The 17108-nt window shown below is 38.2% G+C and overlaps 1 protein-coding gene across 1 annotated transcript in view; it reads left to right on the top strand.

Annotated features, from left to right (window-relative positions):
• The window catches only part of LOC114051990 (cytohesin-3-like), a 54307-nt gene that overhangs the window by 30771 nt on the left and 6428 nt on the right, over positions 1-17108 (top strand). The window contains exons 5-9 of the mRNA XM_027874397.1: positions 1163-1281; positions 4885-4965; positions 7464-7576; positions 11324-11472; positions 11740-11851. Of these exons, the coding sequence (XP_027730198.1) occupies positions 1163-1281; positions 4885-4965; positions 7464-7576; positions 11324-11472; positions 11740-11851 (574 nt within the window). The remainder of the gene's footprint in view (positions 1-1162; positions 1282-4884; positions 4966-7463; positions 7577-11323; positions 11473-11739; positions 11852-17108) is intronic.

Raw genomic sequence — 17108 nt, 5'->3', positions numbered from 1 at the left:
CTTAATGTCATCATGAATCTATTTAAAGTCCAAAGCAAACATTATATGTAATGGAGAATAAGATCAGAAGTAAAACAAAGATGCCTGTTATCACCTTTAGTATTTAACATGCTAAAAATGCTAGCTGTAACAATAAGACAAGAAAGAGAAATTCAGGGAATTTCAGGGAATAAGCAAAGAGGAAAGAAAATTTTCACTTTTTACAGATGATATAATGGTGTAGTTAGAAGAACCTAACAGGTGAAACAAAAATTAATTGAGACAATAACTTCAACAGAGTTGCAAGATATAAAGTAAATCCACAAAATCATCAGTATTCATGTATGTCACCAACAAAACACAGCATGAAGAACTAAAAAGGGAAATTTGATTCAGAATATCAACAGAAAGTATTAAATAATTGGGGTACACTCAAGAACTATATGAATTCATCTGCAAAATACTCTTTGGAGAAATAAAGACAGACCTAAATAATTAGAGAAACAATTAATTGCCTGTGGGTGGGTAGAGACAATATAATAAAAATGACAATACTTTATAAATTAATTTACTTATTCAGAGCTGTACCAATCAAATTCCTAAGGGACTCTTTTATAGATCTAGAAAAAAATAATGAAACTCATATGAAAGAAAAAATGGTCAAGAATGTCAAGGGTAGGGGGCAGCTAGGTGGCACAGTGGATAGAGCTCCAGCCTTGGAGTCAGGAGGAACTGAGTTCAAATCGGGCCTCAGACACTTGACAGTTATTAGCTGTGTGACCCTGGGCAAGTCACTTAACCCCATTGCCTAGCCAAAAAAAAAAAAAAAAGAATGCCAAGCGTAATAGTGAAAAAAGGAAGAGAATGGAAGGAGGCCTATCAGTATCATTCCTCAAACTGTACTACAGAGTAGTAATCACTAAAATAGTTTGGTACTGGTTAAAAAATAGAAAGGCTGATCAGTTGAACAGATTAGAATACATAACAGGTAGAAGCAAACAAACACATTAGCATGGTTTTTGATAAACCCAAAGACCCCCATTACTAGGTAAAGGACTCGCTATTTGATAGATATTACTGGGAAAACTGGTCAGCAGTCTGGCAGAAATTAGGTTTAGACAAACATCTCATATCATGCCAAGCTCCAAACAATCAGTACTTTCTCTCTTATGTTCCTCTTCAGGGAATTCAGTTTCTTATAGAAAATGACCTGCTGCAGAGTACCCCAGAAGACATAGCCCAGTTCCTTTATAAAGGAGAAGGACTAAATAAAACTGTAATTGGGGACTACCTTGGTGAAAGGTGAGTGGAAGGAGAATGAAAAGTCATTTTTTTTTTTCAGAAGTATTGCCTGCATTACATACCTCATTTCAGGTTCTGTATAGTATACATTATATCATGGATTCTGGATTAGATACTGCTTCTCTGTTAAGTTATTTTTGCTCTCATTTGACACTTTAAAAAAAATTTATTTACCCATAGATCAATCTGTTAAATCTAATGACTCCTAGAATCTCCTCCCGGCTATGTCTCAGTACCCTGAGTGACCTGAGCAGATTATTTTTTCTTCTTTGTCCTTAGGTGAATAAGGGATAGTGGGGATGACCTAACGGGTGTTCTGAGGCTTAGGCAGAATACCATTAGTATGGCATAGTATACAGTATAGTATTAGGCAGAATACCTTTAGAATCTTCTACTGAAAAGGCTTCAGGAACGCAAATGTTGGTGTCCTTTTCTAAGCTTTGTAATCCTGTTTGGTCATTTGCCTAGAAATAGGAATTTGAGGTGACTATCACCAAGATTTTTAGCCACTATCTCCTTTCATTGAAGAATAAACTATGAGAGGACAGTTATTAATTTTTTTTTTTTTACTTTTTTAGGCTATTGGGGTTAAGTGACTTGCCCACTACTTAGCTACTAAGTGTCAAGTGTTTGGTCTGAGGCCGGATTTGAACTCAGGTCCTTCTGACTTCAGGGCCGGTGCTCTATCCAGTGCACCACCTAGCTCCCCCAGTTATTAATTTTTAAAAAGGGAATCTAGCCAGATTTATATTCTTTCCCCTACTCCCACCCTTTCCTTTTGGAAGGGTCTGTTTACTTTCCATACTTCCATTAATGTTAATGAATATTAGGATGGGACCTCAAATCTCCTTGGAGATGTTAAAACAGACTTTTTCATGAACACAAGAAAGTAGGTTTAAAAATAACCCCCAAAATGCCTTAATCTGATGTTTCTAGCTTCTTATTAAAAATGCTTGAGCAAAGTTAACTATGTTTTTATGAAGCTCATAGGGCAAGGTCTATGTAACATACTCTTAATGCTGCAGCACAGGCTATTTCACATTAATCCTATGACATTTGTATAACTCTAGAAATTGAATTAATTGTATATAATAGATATGTTGCTATTTTTAAAATGGCATTTTTATTATGAATAATCTCACAGTCTCAAGCTGGGAGTAGAAACAAGTTTTGCATTCAGGTTCCCTGTACCAAAACTATTTACTAAAGTAAAACTAAGCAAAACAAATTTTCATAGTTAAAACTCTTTTAGGTCTAAAGGATTGCCAGAGCCTTGTCTTGAACTTCTAGCTCGCTAAGTAGTTCCTCAAAATCCTGTAAAAGTTTCGTAGCTTCGGGATAACATCATTCAGAACACAGCATTTCAGTGAAATCAGTAATATAAATATATAATTCCTGCTGAGAAGACCAGCTCCTACTTTTTTTTTTTAACTTAAGGAGCTTCCTGGAGACCTTCCTGTAAATGGTTGTAATGTGGGGGCCAAATCTAAAATCATTACCATAAAATGAATAAGTAGTCTGATTAAGTGCCAAGTAATTCTTTGGAAAACTGAATGAAGATGCAAAGGGAGTATTTTCAGGACCAGTATGACTGTAGTTTGGATGCACCTGTGAAGGCAGAAAGGGAGAGTCAAGGTAAAGAAATCTGCTGTTTTAGCCAGAAGTAAGAGATGATAAGAGGTGAAATTGATACCATTTTACTTTCATCACTACTATTAAATCTTCTACGTCTTAATTGCTTATTTGAAGAGGGACAGGCTATGAGCTGGTCTGTGTTCCAGCCTAATATGTCTTAAAACAAAATCTTTATTAGAGATATGGAAAGAGGGAATAAATACCCAGATTTGGGTGCATTTCTTCTAGTTCCAAGTGAAATAGGTAGCCTTTTAAGGTAACTGATTTGAGAGGAATCCCACTAAGAGACTGCTGATTTTTCTGAAAATGCTTTATATTTAAGCTTTGTTTGCAGAGTTCATCTCTCCCTTCCCTATTCATTCTCTTTTTTTATCAATTTTCAAGATTTCCCCAAAGCTTTGTATTGTAAGGATTTTTCTTCCAGTTAGTTTTGTGGTACATTCTTGGGAGACAAGCATTAAGCAAACCTGAAAAGGTGAGAGCAGGTGTGTCCAACTTATAGGAAAACTGAACTCCTAAGATGTGAAATCTTACTGAGTGTTTTGTCTTCCTTTTGAACATGAGATGCAAAGAGCAGGAGCTGGAAGATGGAACTGGGTGTATAAGTGCACTGTATGAAAGATACTAGTTATATCCTTCATTTCTGTGGAGCTCCTGAATAATATACATGTGAATCTGATTTTTATACTGTAAGTTCATCTTTATAGAGCCACATGAATCCCTAATGCTATGGCTAAAACTTGGTTTCTGTCACATTTCCTGTAGTACACAGAGAACGACTCTGCTACCCTTATTCCTTGCTCTACCACAAAGCACTTTGAAGTAGTTCTGTCCTTAGAGACATACCAACTGACAGGATGCCTTTAGATCAATCATTAGGGCCAAGCTTTCTGGGTTTCTGATAGAGAGATTTCCTTACATTCTCCTCTTACAGATTGACTTCTGAATAGACTCCCTTGGGGCAGTGTCTCTTGGGTAATTCAGAACTCTAAACCACAGAGTTAACAAGCTGGACAGAGCCCCTAAACAACTCGACAACCAACATGAAACAAAAGTGAAGCTCTATGTAGTGTTACAGTAATTATACCAACAGAAATAATATCAAAATTTCTTTGTGAGACACAAGAGTCTTATTTAAATAATATTAGCAGAAAACTCCAGGTACGTTTCCCTCACCCCATATAAATATGTTTGACCATTTTTAAGACACTTTACTGTTATTCTGTGTGAGTTAAATAATTAATTTTGCACCTTGACATGGTTTGTGTAGTGTTTACATAAAAATATATTGAGTGTATTCTAATTAGCAAGCACATTGTTTTAAAATGTTGATGCCTTGTCTAGTACTCTAGTGAATCTAAGTTACAGAGTTTTCTGCTGTTAAACTATTTGAACTTGGATTTTATAGCTTGTATCTCTTCTTTATTGCACCAGACACTCTGTAGCCTTTAATTATGGCCAATTCCTACTTTGGTGTAGAAGTGGATCTGCAGCATTTTACTGCTCTGATGTGTCTGCAACAGGCCCTAATTGCTATGAGCCTAAATGTAAGGTGCCGTCTTTGGCCTCAGGCTACATACAGCAATAGGTTGAAAATCTAGTTTAGTCACCTGGTTTCTGTTCCACTCATTTATATTCTATCACATTAACATAATTTTATAATTATATCCCCATCTTGTTTAAAAAAAATAAATTAACTTTAAAATGCTGTTTCTCTTTTAGAGGTCGATTCACTTCAGAAAACATTCCTACCAACTAGAGGTTGAGAGGATTTGGGCATAGTCAATGCTTCAAGGTTTTGTGGTTTATAACAACTCCTTATCTGATCTAAGTTCAGTTATTTTTAAAGAGAAATAAACATTAAAAACCACGATGTACAATTTAGACACATAGAAAGTATACTTTCAAAGAAAAGAAAAAGGTGAAAAGTCTTAGAACTATTTTCTCATCATAGGCTTTCTTTCCTAGAGATGAATTTAACATTAAAGTTCTTCAAGCTTTTGTTGAACTCCATGAGTTTGCTGATCTCAATCTTGTACAAGCTTTAAGGTAAATATATGATTATATCTTTAAATTATTCCAAATGCAATGTTGTAATTTTCTATTTATCTTCAGTTTTGAAGAAAAATTTGGAGATTAGTAGTAGAAAAAAATCTGTTTCTTTTTTTGGTTATTGATTTCACACGGAAAGTAATGCTATTTTTAGAAAATATGTATGGTAATTAGGTAACAGCAGACAATGAAGTAGTGTGCTCTGCTAACATGTTATTTTGTGCTATTTCAGTACAACTTCCCTAAGTTGATAGTTTGTTTCCAGGTAGCAGTTTATATTTTGTGAGCATCTTGTTCCATATGACCAAAATTGTGATCTGTGCAAAAAGGGAAATCACCGAAGACCCCTGGCTTTCTTTGTTTCTGATTCTGATAATACAGAAACTAAGAACACTGCTTCATTTCATGCTGACTGCCTTTGAACTATCAGATACTAACATCCATTCAGCCTCTACTAATAGGGTGACTGGACTCAGTTTGGAGATTAAAATATCTCCATCACCCTGTCCCTGATCCGTCTCCTCCAGGATCAGTCACCTCAATCATGTAACTTCAGTTGAAAATTCTCTTTTGATTTGGATAAAATTAGAAAATTTTACAACTTTTTTTTTCAACCAGTGCTGACTTTCAATTCAACATATTTTTATTAAGTAGCTCCTTTGACCCAGGCAAGAGAGGTAAAATGGTGTGGTGGATAAACTGCTGGCCTCAGTATCTGGAAGACCTGGGAAACTCTCCAAAATTATAAGTCAGTTGTTGAGAAGGTTCTACCAGTCTGCATTGGTAGAAGTTCTTCAATGTAAAACAAAACAGTTCTTATCTTCTTACATTCTACTGGAATATTCTTCCCATTCTGGTTTCAGTGCTGCCTAGTCTTTTGAACTTTAAGTTCATTAGGGCCACTTCAAAAGCAGAACCATAACAAGGCCACTTTTCAGCAAGTAAATGAATTTCTGAAAACATCAGAGAAAAATAAAGCATAGGTGGGAAAAAGTTAAATGTGGACACTTGTTCACATGGCAAAGAACCACCAGTTCTGCTAGTTGCCCACCATAACAAAGGGCATCCAGGGGCAGCTAGGTGGCGCAGTGGATAGAGCACTGGCCCTGAAATCAGGAGGACCAGAGTTCAAATCTGGCCTCAGACCAAACACTTGACACTAGCTGTGTGACCCTGGGCAAGTTACTTAACCCCAATTGCCTAAAAAAAAAAAAATGCACATTACAAAGCGTACCCACACACCATAATACTTGTATGTTTTATACTCCTTTCCTTATGCATACTGCCATCTCTAGCACCACTAAAATATATGTTCTGTGTTCAAAAATGCTTCACTGTGCCATGTCATCCACCAACTTTTAGCATTCACTGTATTGTCTAGTGGATGCTTTTGTTTTGGAGCAGGGACACAAACTGAATCCTCCATCAGGGTTTGTTCCTAGGCAACAGAGGCCCCTATAAAGGATTCTGCTGTTGATGATGGCTCTGTCTCACCACTGACCCTTTGGTGCGGATCCGTGGAATAGGAATATCAGTTCCCCTGGGCACTAAAGCTGTTCTCAGTCTGAGAAAAATGTAAAAATAACTTATTCTAATATTTTACTCTCTTAGACTATCTTCCTGCACCCAGTGTATTTTTTCCACTATAATCATCCACTGTGCATCATCTTTTCTCTGCTTTAAGTCTTGCTTTAGTTGAAGGCTTGAAATATTTCACTTCTTTCTAACATTTGTGTTATTCTTAAAATGTTTGAGCTTTGGGGCTCAACAATGCACTGAAAGACATTGGGCATATGTAGGTACTTCCCTCTTAATTCCGTTTTTGAAAAATATAGATCTCACAGAGAATGAGACAAATCAGGCCTGGTTTTTGAAAACATGAATCCTTGAAAAACATTTCCCCTTAAATGCTTATTTCCTAGAACATATTCACTTAGAACCCAGTGTCTGACAACTTGTTAGCCTCCTGGACTGTTCTTTGTTTGTCCTTTGGGCAAAAACCTGGAATCCTTGAAGTGTTAGAACAGGGGTTTTTTTCCTTGTGTTTGGCTGCCTTCTCTTTTCTGCGCTGCCTCTTGTTAGAGCTGGTGAAACAGAATGAATGATAAGGTGGTTGGACTATATGTCCTCATTCCACTAACTTGTGCAGAAGTTATGTTGCTCCCTCTTTTTTCCTCTTATGAATCAGTGCTTGTGGCATCAAAGTCAGAAAGAACGATCTTTTTGAGTTCACCATTATTAGCATTACTCTTTCTTCATGTCTGATTGGCAGAATATTTGTATTTTTCTTCTACACGCTTGGCAGTACAACCATCTATTGATCAGATTGGGAGGTGCTATGTACAGTGGAAAGAGCACTGGTTCTGGATTTAGAGGATTCAAATACCTCTCATGCTTACCACTTGCATAAATTTGAGCAAGTCTCTAGGCATGTTTGTATGTATATTTTTCTAAAAATTTCAGCAGGATCATTTACTACTTTGTGTTTTTTTCAGGCAGTTCCTGTGGAGTTTCAGGCTTCCAGGGGAGGCTCAGAAAATTGATCGCATGATGGAAGCTTTTGCTTCACGCTACTGTCTCTGCAACCCTGGAGTCTTCCAGTCTACAGGTGAGCGATAGTGTTTTTTAGATCTTCCTCTCAGTTCCCCTGTTAAAGTTAATATAACTCAACCTAGAAAAGACTGAGCTAAATTCAGTTGAGCACTGCTACCTGTACCCTGTGGCCCATTACTGAGGTTCAGAACTCCAGGTTCAGTCTTGAGGGTTTCTCCCACAAATATGTCTTTGGCTTGTGTTTTCACCCAGAGTTTCCCCTGAGAATATCAGCATCAGCTTTTGTCTAGATTGCCACACACAAAAAAAGGAAAAGGACCCTTGGCTTCCATTGCAAACACTCAGACTGAGAAAACATCAACTAAAGGGTTTTTTTTTTTTTATTCAACAGAAAATTCAAAGGACTTGTACTTAGGCCCATTAGCAGTAAAACTGATTCCCTTTTCCTGTGTGGCATTTAAAAAGGTTCAAGAGACATGGTCATTTGTCCATCTCCCTTAGACCAAAGACCTCTTGTGGCGGTGGGCTCACAGCTTCTATGCCCTTGGAAGAGCAGGTTTTCCACAGGATGGCAATCAACAACTGATTGATTCCTTAATGAAGGAATGAATATTACAATGAGAGGGTGGGTTATATTACAATGAGGGTCTGGGGGTACATGACTTGGGTCACTCAATCTTGGTCAAAGAAACTTATTTCCATATCACCTCTCTGACAAAAGGGAGGATCCACATTTTCCCAGACCTGTCTAAGCAAACACACTGAACAAGAAGGCATCTATTAGCCTAAACTTAGAATTTCTTTTTCTGTCTGATTAGATCTTGGCCTGGGTAAATCTCTACCTAAGATTTCCCACACAGGTTGCTTTCTGGATAAGGAAGTAGAAAAAGGGAAAAACCTTGGTTCTGATTCAGTAATTAGTTATTAAATATGAATGAGAAATAATCATTTTTCACACCTAGGCCTCTGCCCTCTGTGGAAGAAAAATTCAGCACACTGTTCTTTTAGCACAAACCTGTCAGAGAAGATATTGTTATCTATCCAAGTAGAATTGAGAGTGAGAGAAAAAGAGAGAGAGAGAGAGGGAGGGAGGGAGGGAGGAGGAGGGAGGGAAAGGGAGGGAAAGAAAGAAAGAGATAGAGAGAAACACCAAAAGGTGGGGTTCCTTCTTCTTTATTGTAATTCAAGGTTACACAGTAAACACCTACCTCCTAGGGCTGTTTTGAGGATCAAATGAAATAATATGTGTAGGGCACATTGAAAATTTTAAAGTGCTATTTAAATGCTAATGATTAATTCATGTTATTATTATTATTTCTACTTAAAAGTTGTAGTATTCAGTAATAAGGCAGAATTCCAGAGTTGAGATTAAAGTAGGGTACAAAGTTCAACTTTGGTTTATCAAACAGAACTCCAGCAATGTTAAGGTTGGGAGGTATACCATTAGAGATGATCTGTCTTCTTTGAACTCTTCAGTATAGTCAAGTGTAGAGAACTAAGAACTTTCCTTAACTAGATTAGTAAAAAGAGGCTTCTATTTGTCATTTGGTCACCCCTTTAACCTATTTTTCAGGATTCCTTCCTAAACTTTGACTTAGTTTTCCTTTAGAAACTGGTTAAGCCTTGGATAAGGATCACAAAAGCATTTGAGAATGACATTTTTTTCCCTCAGAATCTGATTAAGTACTGATAGAACCAAATAACCTTTAGACCAGTAAATAACCAGTATTATTTCTTGTTCCCTCCTTTTTGTGCTGAGCACACTTATCTCAAGCATCATCTATATTAATTAATTCTAAGATCTCTGTACCTGCTCTTTCTGCTCTTTAGGTTTCATGTAATCAGGAGCAATATGCATTTGTCTGGTTGGTTCACTATAAATACTATGTTCTTTGCATTTTACTTCAGTACAGAGAATGCAGGAAAACAATAGGAGGGAGAGCATACCTGTTCCGTATGCTATAACAGTATGCCAAGTGAGCCAGGAAATCTGAAGATTATCTCTTCTATACCAAACACCTGCTGTTATTCCAGGAGCACTTACGAATCATCTACACTCTCTTGGGGACTTGATCTCTCACACATCTTGGAGGACTACCCAGTCCCACATGCATATTTCTGAGGATTTCAGAGTAAGGGCTCAGACTCCCTTAATGAGGCCATAGTCATGGACATTCCATTGTGAATGGCTTCATTTGCAACGTGAGACCCTCCAGAGGTAATTTCATAGGTCAAAAGTAATGCTTCCACCTTTCACCAGGCACCTATAAACTTCTCCTGATTTATAGTACTAACTCGGGTGGAATTTCCTTACAGTATTTGGGGTTGCTAGTGAGTTAAGCAACTCCCCCCACTGGGGGCAACTCCTCCTCCCTGGAGGAGGACCTATGCAGTCCTCTGGACTGCGCTATTGTGGATGAGTACCTCCTGTCCCTTATTCCTACACGTACATACGGGAAATTATTCAGGGTTGCTGTGACTCATGCAGCCCATAGTTATGTTCAGTCCCACCTTCCCAAAGGGCCCCTACACAGAATCATACGAATTTGACAGTGAGAAGGGACTTCAATAGCCATATAGTCCAAACAATACACCAAAGGAAATCTGTACAATTACTCCAGACTTACAGCACTATCCTGGGGTTGGAACACCCCCCCTTCCCCCAAGCAAGTAAAGAACCTAAGGTCACTAGAGAGTCAACTCCAGTTCTGCGTATCTGAAAAAGCCACAAGTCATATTACTATTGAAGAACATAGTCTGGGTTTGCCCCTCCTTAGCATGGTTTTATGCATTGTCGCTCCTAGTTCCTGATCCCTACAGCTACCCACTTGAACCAGGTTCTTGGCCTTGGCTCAGGAACTCCTTGCCAGCCTACTATTGCCTCCATCCACCGCCATCCTTGGGGCCATATGGCTCCTTGGATGAGCCACATGATTGCATTGGTCTCTCTCCAAGGAACTGACTTCACGTCTATGGCTGTTCCCCCTCTTTCCTTTCAATGGTCCATTTAAGCGCTTGTGTAATCTCTTTTTAAAGTCTAGGCTCTGTTTGTGTAAAATATATATGAATTTTAATCAGTACTAGAATAAAGGCCTCATCAGTGGGACAGTGAGAACTTTATACTAATTCTAAGGACTTCGTACCTTGTCCAGTAGTCACAAGAGGAAGGAAAGTTTACCATGCTCTCTTCCTGCCTCTGGCTTGTCTGCTTCATACTATGCTAGTCTGAATATAAGCTACCCTTAAAACTATTCCCATAACTAAAATGATATATCATTGAAAGGAAACAAAAAGTTAGACATAAACTGAAAAACAATACTGGTTATAGACCATATTCTAGCTTTAGAGAATCTAGATTTGGCCAGCATTTTGGGGTAGGGTAGGGATGGTCTCTATAGATTCCTATTTTCTTTTGAACCAGGCAGAATATAGAACCTCAACATCTGATCTTATATCCCACAAGATATAATGGGTTTGGCATGTGTCCAGTTGAATTCACCCTTCTGAATTGATTTTCCTCTAAGCCGTCTTCAACATTCTGAGACCTTGTGCTCTTCTAATGGTCTGGGCCCAATAAAGGGAAAAAGTCTATAGAATCAGCATATTTGCAGGTCCTGGTAGTCATCTAGCCTTGGCAACAGGAATGGTCTTTCTCATTTGAACCACAACTAAGACTTGTAAATGGTTTTATTCTTCTGGGAACCTAACTGCCTATGTGGACATGTAAAACTAGCTGCAAACTTTTTCCCAGCCTTCCACCGTAGCTCACTGATCTCTCTGGTTTGCATTGGATTTGTTTCAGATACATGCTATGTGTTATCTTTTGCAATCATCATGCTAAACACCAGCCTCCACAACCACAATGTCAGAGATAAACCAACAGTGGAGCGATTTATATCTATGAACCGAGGCATTAATGAGGGTGGGGATCTCCCTGAGGAATTATTGAGGGTAAGTTGTATTAGAACTGTGAAAATGACAGTTTAAAGTCAAATCCTTTCTATGTGTCTCTTTTACCTTTAAAACAAATATTCAGCTGCACCAGTTTCCATGTAATTGTTAATGTTCTGTTATTTAAAAAGCAAATTTAATATGTAGTTAACACAACTGTCCTCAGTTTCTAACTTTTCTTTATTTTGTATTCCATTTCTCTAAGGCCTAACAAAGAAGAGACTGTGTCTTTGATTTTTAATGAATTTACCATTTTCCCCCTTACAGAATTTATATGAAAGTATTAAAAATGAGCCTTTTAAGATTCCAGAAGATGATGGCAATGACTTGACACACACATTTTTTAATCCAGATAGAGAAGGCTGGCTATTGAAATTGGGTTAGTATGAGAACTGCTCATTCTGCTGTGTTGCTTTTTGTGTTTAATCATAGGTTGCTGCCCCCCTTTAGCCCATTGCTGTAAAACTAAAAGGAATTACTGCTAATTCAGCCTTGTTAAATGCCCCTAATCTAAAGGCAGTACCTTTTTAAAAAAAATGCAGTTCAGCCAAAATAATGTTCTTGATGGTTGTACTTCAGAGTTAGTAATCTCTTGTTTGAATGGTGGCATGTCAGAATTGAGGCTTCAGCAGAAAAGGGCATTTTAATCTCTTAAAGTCTCCATGGCAGAGAAATAACATACTAGGTTACATTGATCCATCCCAGAAAACTGTTAAGTAATTTTTATAGATAAAATTTCAACTCAGTTTTCTGTAGAAGAAGCAAATGCATTTAATCTCCAAATAGTTTTATGTGTGTGTCTTTATTTTCCCATATTATTTGTGACTTTCTCTTGGTTTGGTTTGGCTATGATTTCTTAATGAGTGGTTTAAATGTGCCTTCTTGTTTTCCTTCTGGCCTATGACTATCACCTTTCTGTTCTGTGACTGGCTGTCTCTGCTTATTCTGCATTTAGGAGGTACGTACCCAATGGCTTCCTGCTCTTCTTCAGTTGCTCATTTCTGCCTTGATTTTCCTTTCCCTTTTGTTGGCTTGTGCAAAGCTTTACTTTATGGCTGAGTCATTCACTTGATCTCTACTTCCTCTGGACTTGCTTAGTAGTCCAACCTTGGAGATTGCTGTGCAAGTAGTTATTGGAGGAAATAAACCCAAGCAATACGCTTGTCAGTAAAGTAATTCAGGTCTTTCTGAGTCATGGAACTGAAAGCCAGACTAGTTTCACCTCAAGAGAGTAAAAGACCTCTAGTTTTACTATTTATTTACTAGTTTACTGTGTTCTACATTATATTACCTCTTAACTAAGATGTTGATTTAATGGTAAGGTGATTAGTTTAATAACCATATTTCAATCTGGCAGCTATGAGAATAATTTTTGTTTAGCATGTAAAATAGTTATGTCCAAAATAATTTTGTTGATATATTACTTATGGGAAGGTAAAATATAGCCATAGTTAAAAAAAAATACTTAGGTTAAACTTTCCTCATTTTACCTAAAATGAAGGATTGAACTAGAAAATCTCAAAGATCTCTTCCATTTTTTATTCTAACATATTTGTCAGTTCCCAGTCACTTGGTCTCAGCCCCTTTCGTCTGTACTCATGCCTGGTTTGTCAGATTGCTCTGATTTGGGGAACTGTGGCTCTTTCTCTTTCTTAAAATCTAGTGTAAGATTGTTGAGACTGAGTACAGGTTCTGATACTCCCTTTTCTTCAATATCTATTTGATTTCATAGAAGGATAGGAACTAAAGTGGTTAATAGGCTTTAAAATGCCCCATATTTTAGGACCTTCTAAAAAACCTGTAGTTCATAAGGAAAGACGTAACTTAAAATATTAAGAATTATATTTACTAGCTGTGTGACTCTAGGCAAGTCACTTAACCCCAGTTGCATCGTGCTCCCCCCCCCCCAAAAAAAGAATTACATTTGGGACCTAATTAAGGAAATGTAAGGTGTTAGGATAACATGCTGTCTAATGACCAATAAAGACAGTTTTTACAACTTGCTGTATGGTTGAACTAGGAAAATTAGTCTGGAATTAGAAGAACCCCATGCGTTTGTGGAAGGATGGAGAGGCAGTGTGGTCATGAAAAAGAGACTAGACTGAGAAAAGGAGGCCTGAAGCCTAAATGCCAGCTTGATTACTAACTAAACCCACTAGACAGAGAAGCATTCTTTTGGCTTCTTTCTCATTGATTGATGTTAAGCCCTTCCTAAAGCAGAATGGGAGAGGGTGTTTATTATGTTACTTTGTGTTACTTGACCTGTGGAGCCTGTTACACTGAGGAATCCTACTCAGTCTCTGTTTTTAGGAATTTAATATAGTACCAAATCCATTAATATAGTACCTAATCCATCAGTGCATATGCATTAGACAGGTGCTGATTGACAGTGAGATGTAGGACCAGAATTGAATAGGTGGAGGAGACTGGAATGGATCACATTTGGGATCTACCCAGTGCTTTCAATGATCCTACATTTCTATCTTGAATATTGTCACAAAAGCCTACCTTTGTAATTAATGCCAACATGGGATACATGGGGTTAGAATAACCATAAATGCGGGTGATCCAAAGGGCAGTAGAAACATGTCTGGTGGTTTTTAGGCTGTAGCATATTGCCAGTGATGATTTGTGCACAAATGTGCACAAGAAAGAAATGTAAAGGGGTGGGTGGGGGGGTAGGTAATGTAGCAAGAGAATGGACAGCCAAATGTAGCACTGGTATTCACAAAATAATAAAAGAATCAAGAGAAGGTATTGAACACATTGGGTGAATCTTCAGTGGAGGATTTATGGAAAGATATACCCAACCATTGCACAGAATGAGGGATAGGTTGCAGTCTGCACCAGTGAAGGCAACACTCATACTGGTAAGATTACAGATCCATTCCTTACCATCCCAACTCTTGCTGCCTATCCATTTGTGATTACCCTAGGGCAATTCAACAGTAATAACAACAATAATAATTATATGAGTGAAAGATCTTTCTCTCCTTAAAAGGACCACAAGGCAGCAAGTTTTCAGCTGAAAGTGATAACTAATAGACTTTTGTTATTAAAATATATACATAACAATGGGCATTTTAACATAGATAGAAAGACATAGTTCTTGCTATCAGAGTTTCCAGTACAGGAAGATAAAAATATGGATCCACATAAGGCATTTTGCCAAATTTTTCCAGAGGGATTTGAGAAACTAAAACCAGAAATTTCTCTTTGTAAGCATAGTCAGTTGTGCAGGAAATCATTTGCTTATTTCACAGATATTACATTAGTTGGCTTCATCTTAATATCAAGATTAATTTTGAAGCAGGTGCCAAAGGTAGTTGGTTTTTTTTTTAAACATGACTGCTTTTCTAGGGTTTATGAGAAATTTTATGGAGAAACTGCCCTTCTACATTGTGTTAAGATATTTTTAAATGACTATTAAATGAATAATTTATAGTTAACAAGCTTAAGAATTATTTGTGACCAAGACAGAGATAAGAGGACTTCTGCTTGTCTGAGTGGAGCTAAAAGGAGTCAAAAAAGGGATGTGGACTTGTGACAAGTCATAGGAGAAGGGAAAATTCTAAAGGGAAAATTTGTTTTAGTGTTTTGGGTTGTTGTTGTGTGGTTCTTGTTATTATTGTTTATTTGAGACTAGGTCTCCCTAACTTGCTCAGGCTAGAAGTGCAGTAGCCCCCTCATGGGCCCAGTTCCACTACTGATTGGCAAGGGACCCTGCTCTGTTTCTGACCTGGGCTGTTTTGCTCCTCCGTAGGCATCCTGGTAGTCCCTTGCTGCTGGGGGCTTGGACTTAGTGCAGACACCTGACCAGCTTTAGCTGACAGCACCTGAGAACTCCCAAGCTCGAGTGATCCACCAGCCTCAGCCTCCCCAGTAGCAAGGCACTCCAGGTGTGCGCTACAACTCCCAGCCAACTCATTTGGTTATAAAGAAACCAAAGAAGGGCATTAGCAAGCGAAGATTCTTTGCCTTCTTTCTGGAGACTGTTGTGGCTCCAAGGCAAAGATAATGATGATGGTGGTGGTGGGTGATGATGATGATGATGATAATGATGATGATGGTGATGATAACAACAATAACAACAGTAAAAATAATAGCTAGCATTTATATAGCACCTACTATGTGTATTTTATGATTATTATCTTATTTGATCCTCACAACAACCCTGGGAGGTAGATGCTATTATTACCCCCATTTTACAGATAAAGAAACTGAGGCAGACAGCAGCTAAGTGACTTCCCCAGGGTCACACAACTACTCAGTGTCTGAGGCTGGTTTTGAACCCATGTCTTCCTTACTGCAGGCCAGCATTCTATCCACTGTATTCAGTGCCCTAGCCACCAACTAGACCAGCCTTGTCTAGGAGAATTGAGAAAAGGTTCACAAACTACAATTCAATTTGGAGGGCTGGGATCTAAAAGCCTTTCTAGGTACCATAACAGTGACGTATGGAAATAGCTCCTCTGAAGTCATAAGTCCCTAAAGTTAATTACCTAGAATTAAACTCATTTGGTTTTCACTTCCTGTCTGTTGATCATCAGTAGCTTCTGTTTGCTGTGGGTAAACCCTGCCTTCCTCCATCCACCTGTAACTGGAAGGCACAAGAGACATCTTCTAAAGCACCACATTTGAGTCTCCATCTGTCTTCTGCCTGCTTCCATCTGGGAGGAGAGAGACAGAATTTAAAGAGCTTACCCTGAGAACACAAAACTTCAAACATGATATTATTCCAAAGGCTACAATACAAAATTATTACTGTCATTTATTCAAGATTTGTATTTGCAATTATTAATCCGTAATGTGAGGCCAATGGCCTATGTCTCCACTCATATTTGAGGAAACAGGCAGAAGTGAGAGGCCATTTTTCCCAGTTTCATAGAAGGTTGGAGGCCAAGACAGGATTCAAATCACTAATCCCTCCCTCTTATACTACTCTGCTTTAGGCTAGAGCCCTAGCTCCATCTTTTCAATGGCACGAAGCAGGGGCTCCTTGGACCAGAGTATCAGATAGTGACTGGCTGCTATTGGGACACTCTAGACCTGATCAACCAAGGAAGTGAAAATAATAGATGACTTTAACTAAATTACTTACTGGTAGGTAGTTTGTAAGTCAAGGCAGAAAAGATATGATAGGCTGGGCAATAAATACTCGAGGCAGGATAGAAATATCAGTGGAAACTTCTTTTCACCCTCCTATCTCTAGAGTTGTTTTAGGCCTCTCTGGTTGGTCATTGATCATGTAGGATTAGTCCAGGCTGAAATGCAGGAGTAATCAGAGATTATTTTTTCCTCATCTAGAACCTTGGGCTTTTTTTCAGACTTAAAACTTTTTCTATTCATCTCTCTCACCTTTTAAAAGAGGCCTTTTATGGAGTAGAACTGCAGAATTAAGCCAAACCAGTTCTGTCTAGTTTAACTGTCCTAGCACAGGAGAATAAACTCCCTTTTTATGGAGTATACCAACTTCAAGCCATCAGATCAGCCCATATGGTGCAGAGACCAAGAGCAGAGCCCGGCCCAAGTCTTCATCTGCCTTTCCACTTCTTTACTTGTGCCCTTCCTTTAATGCCTTTCTCCCCCAGCCAGCATTTTCTCTTTCATGCTATCTCCCCTGTCTCTGTTTCTAC

Source organism: Vombatus ursinus, unplaced genomic scaffold, assembly GCF_900497805.2.
Source record: "Vombatus ursinus unplaced genomic scaffold, bare-nosed wombat genome assembly UNPS02014807.1, whole genome shotgun sequence".
NCBI classification, from domain to species: Eukaryota; Metazoa; Chordata; class Mammalia; order Diprotodontia; family Vombatidae; genus Vombatus; species Vombatus ursinus.
Note: the sequence above shows the minus strand (reverse complement) of the source record. Positions and strands in the feature narration are given on the sequence as shown.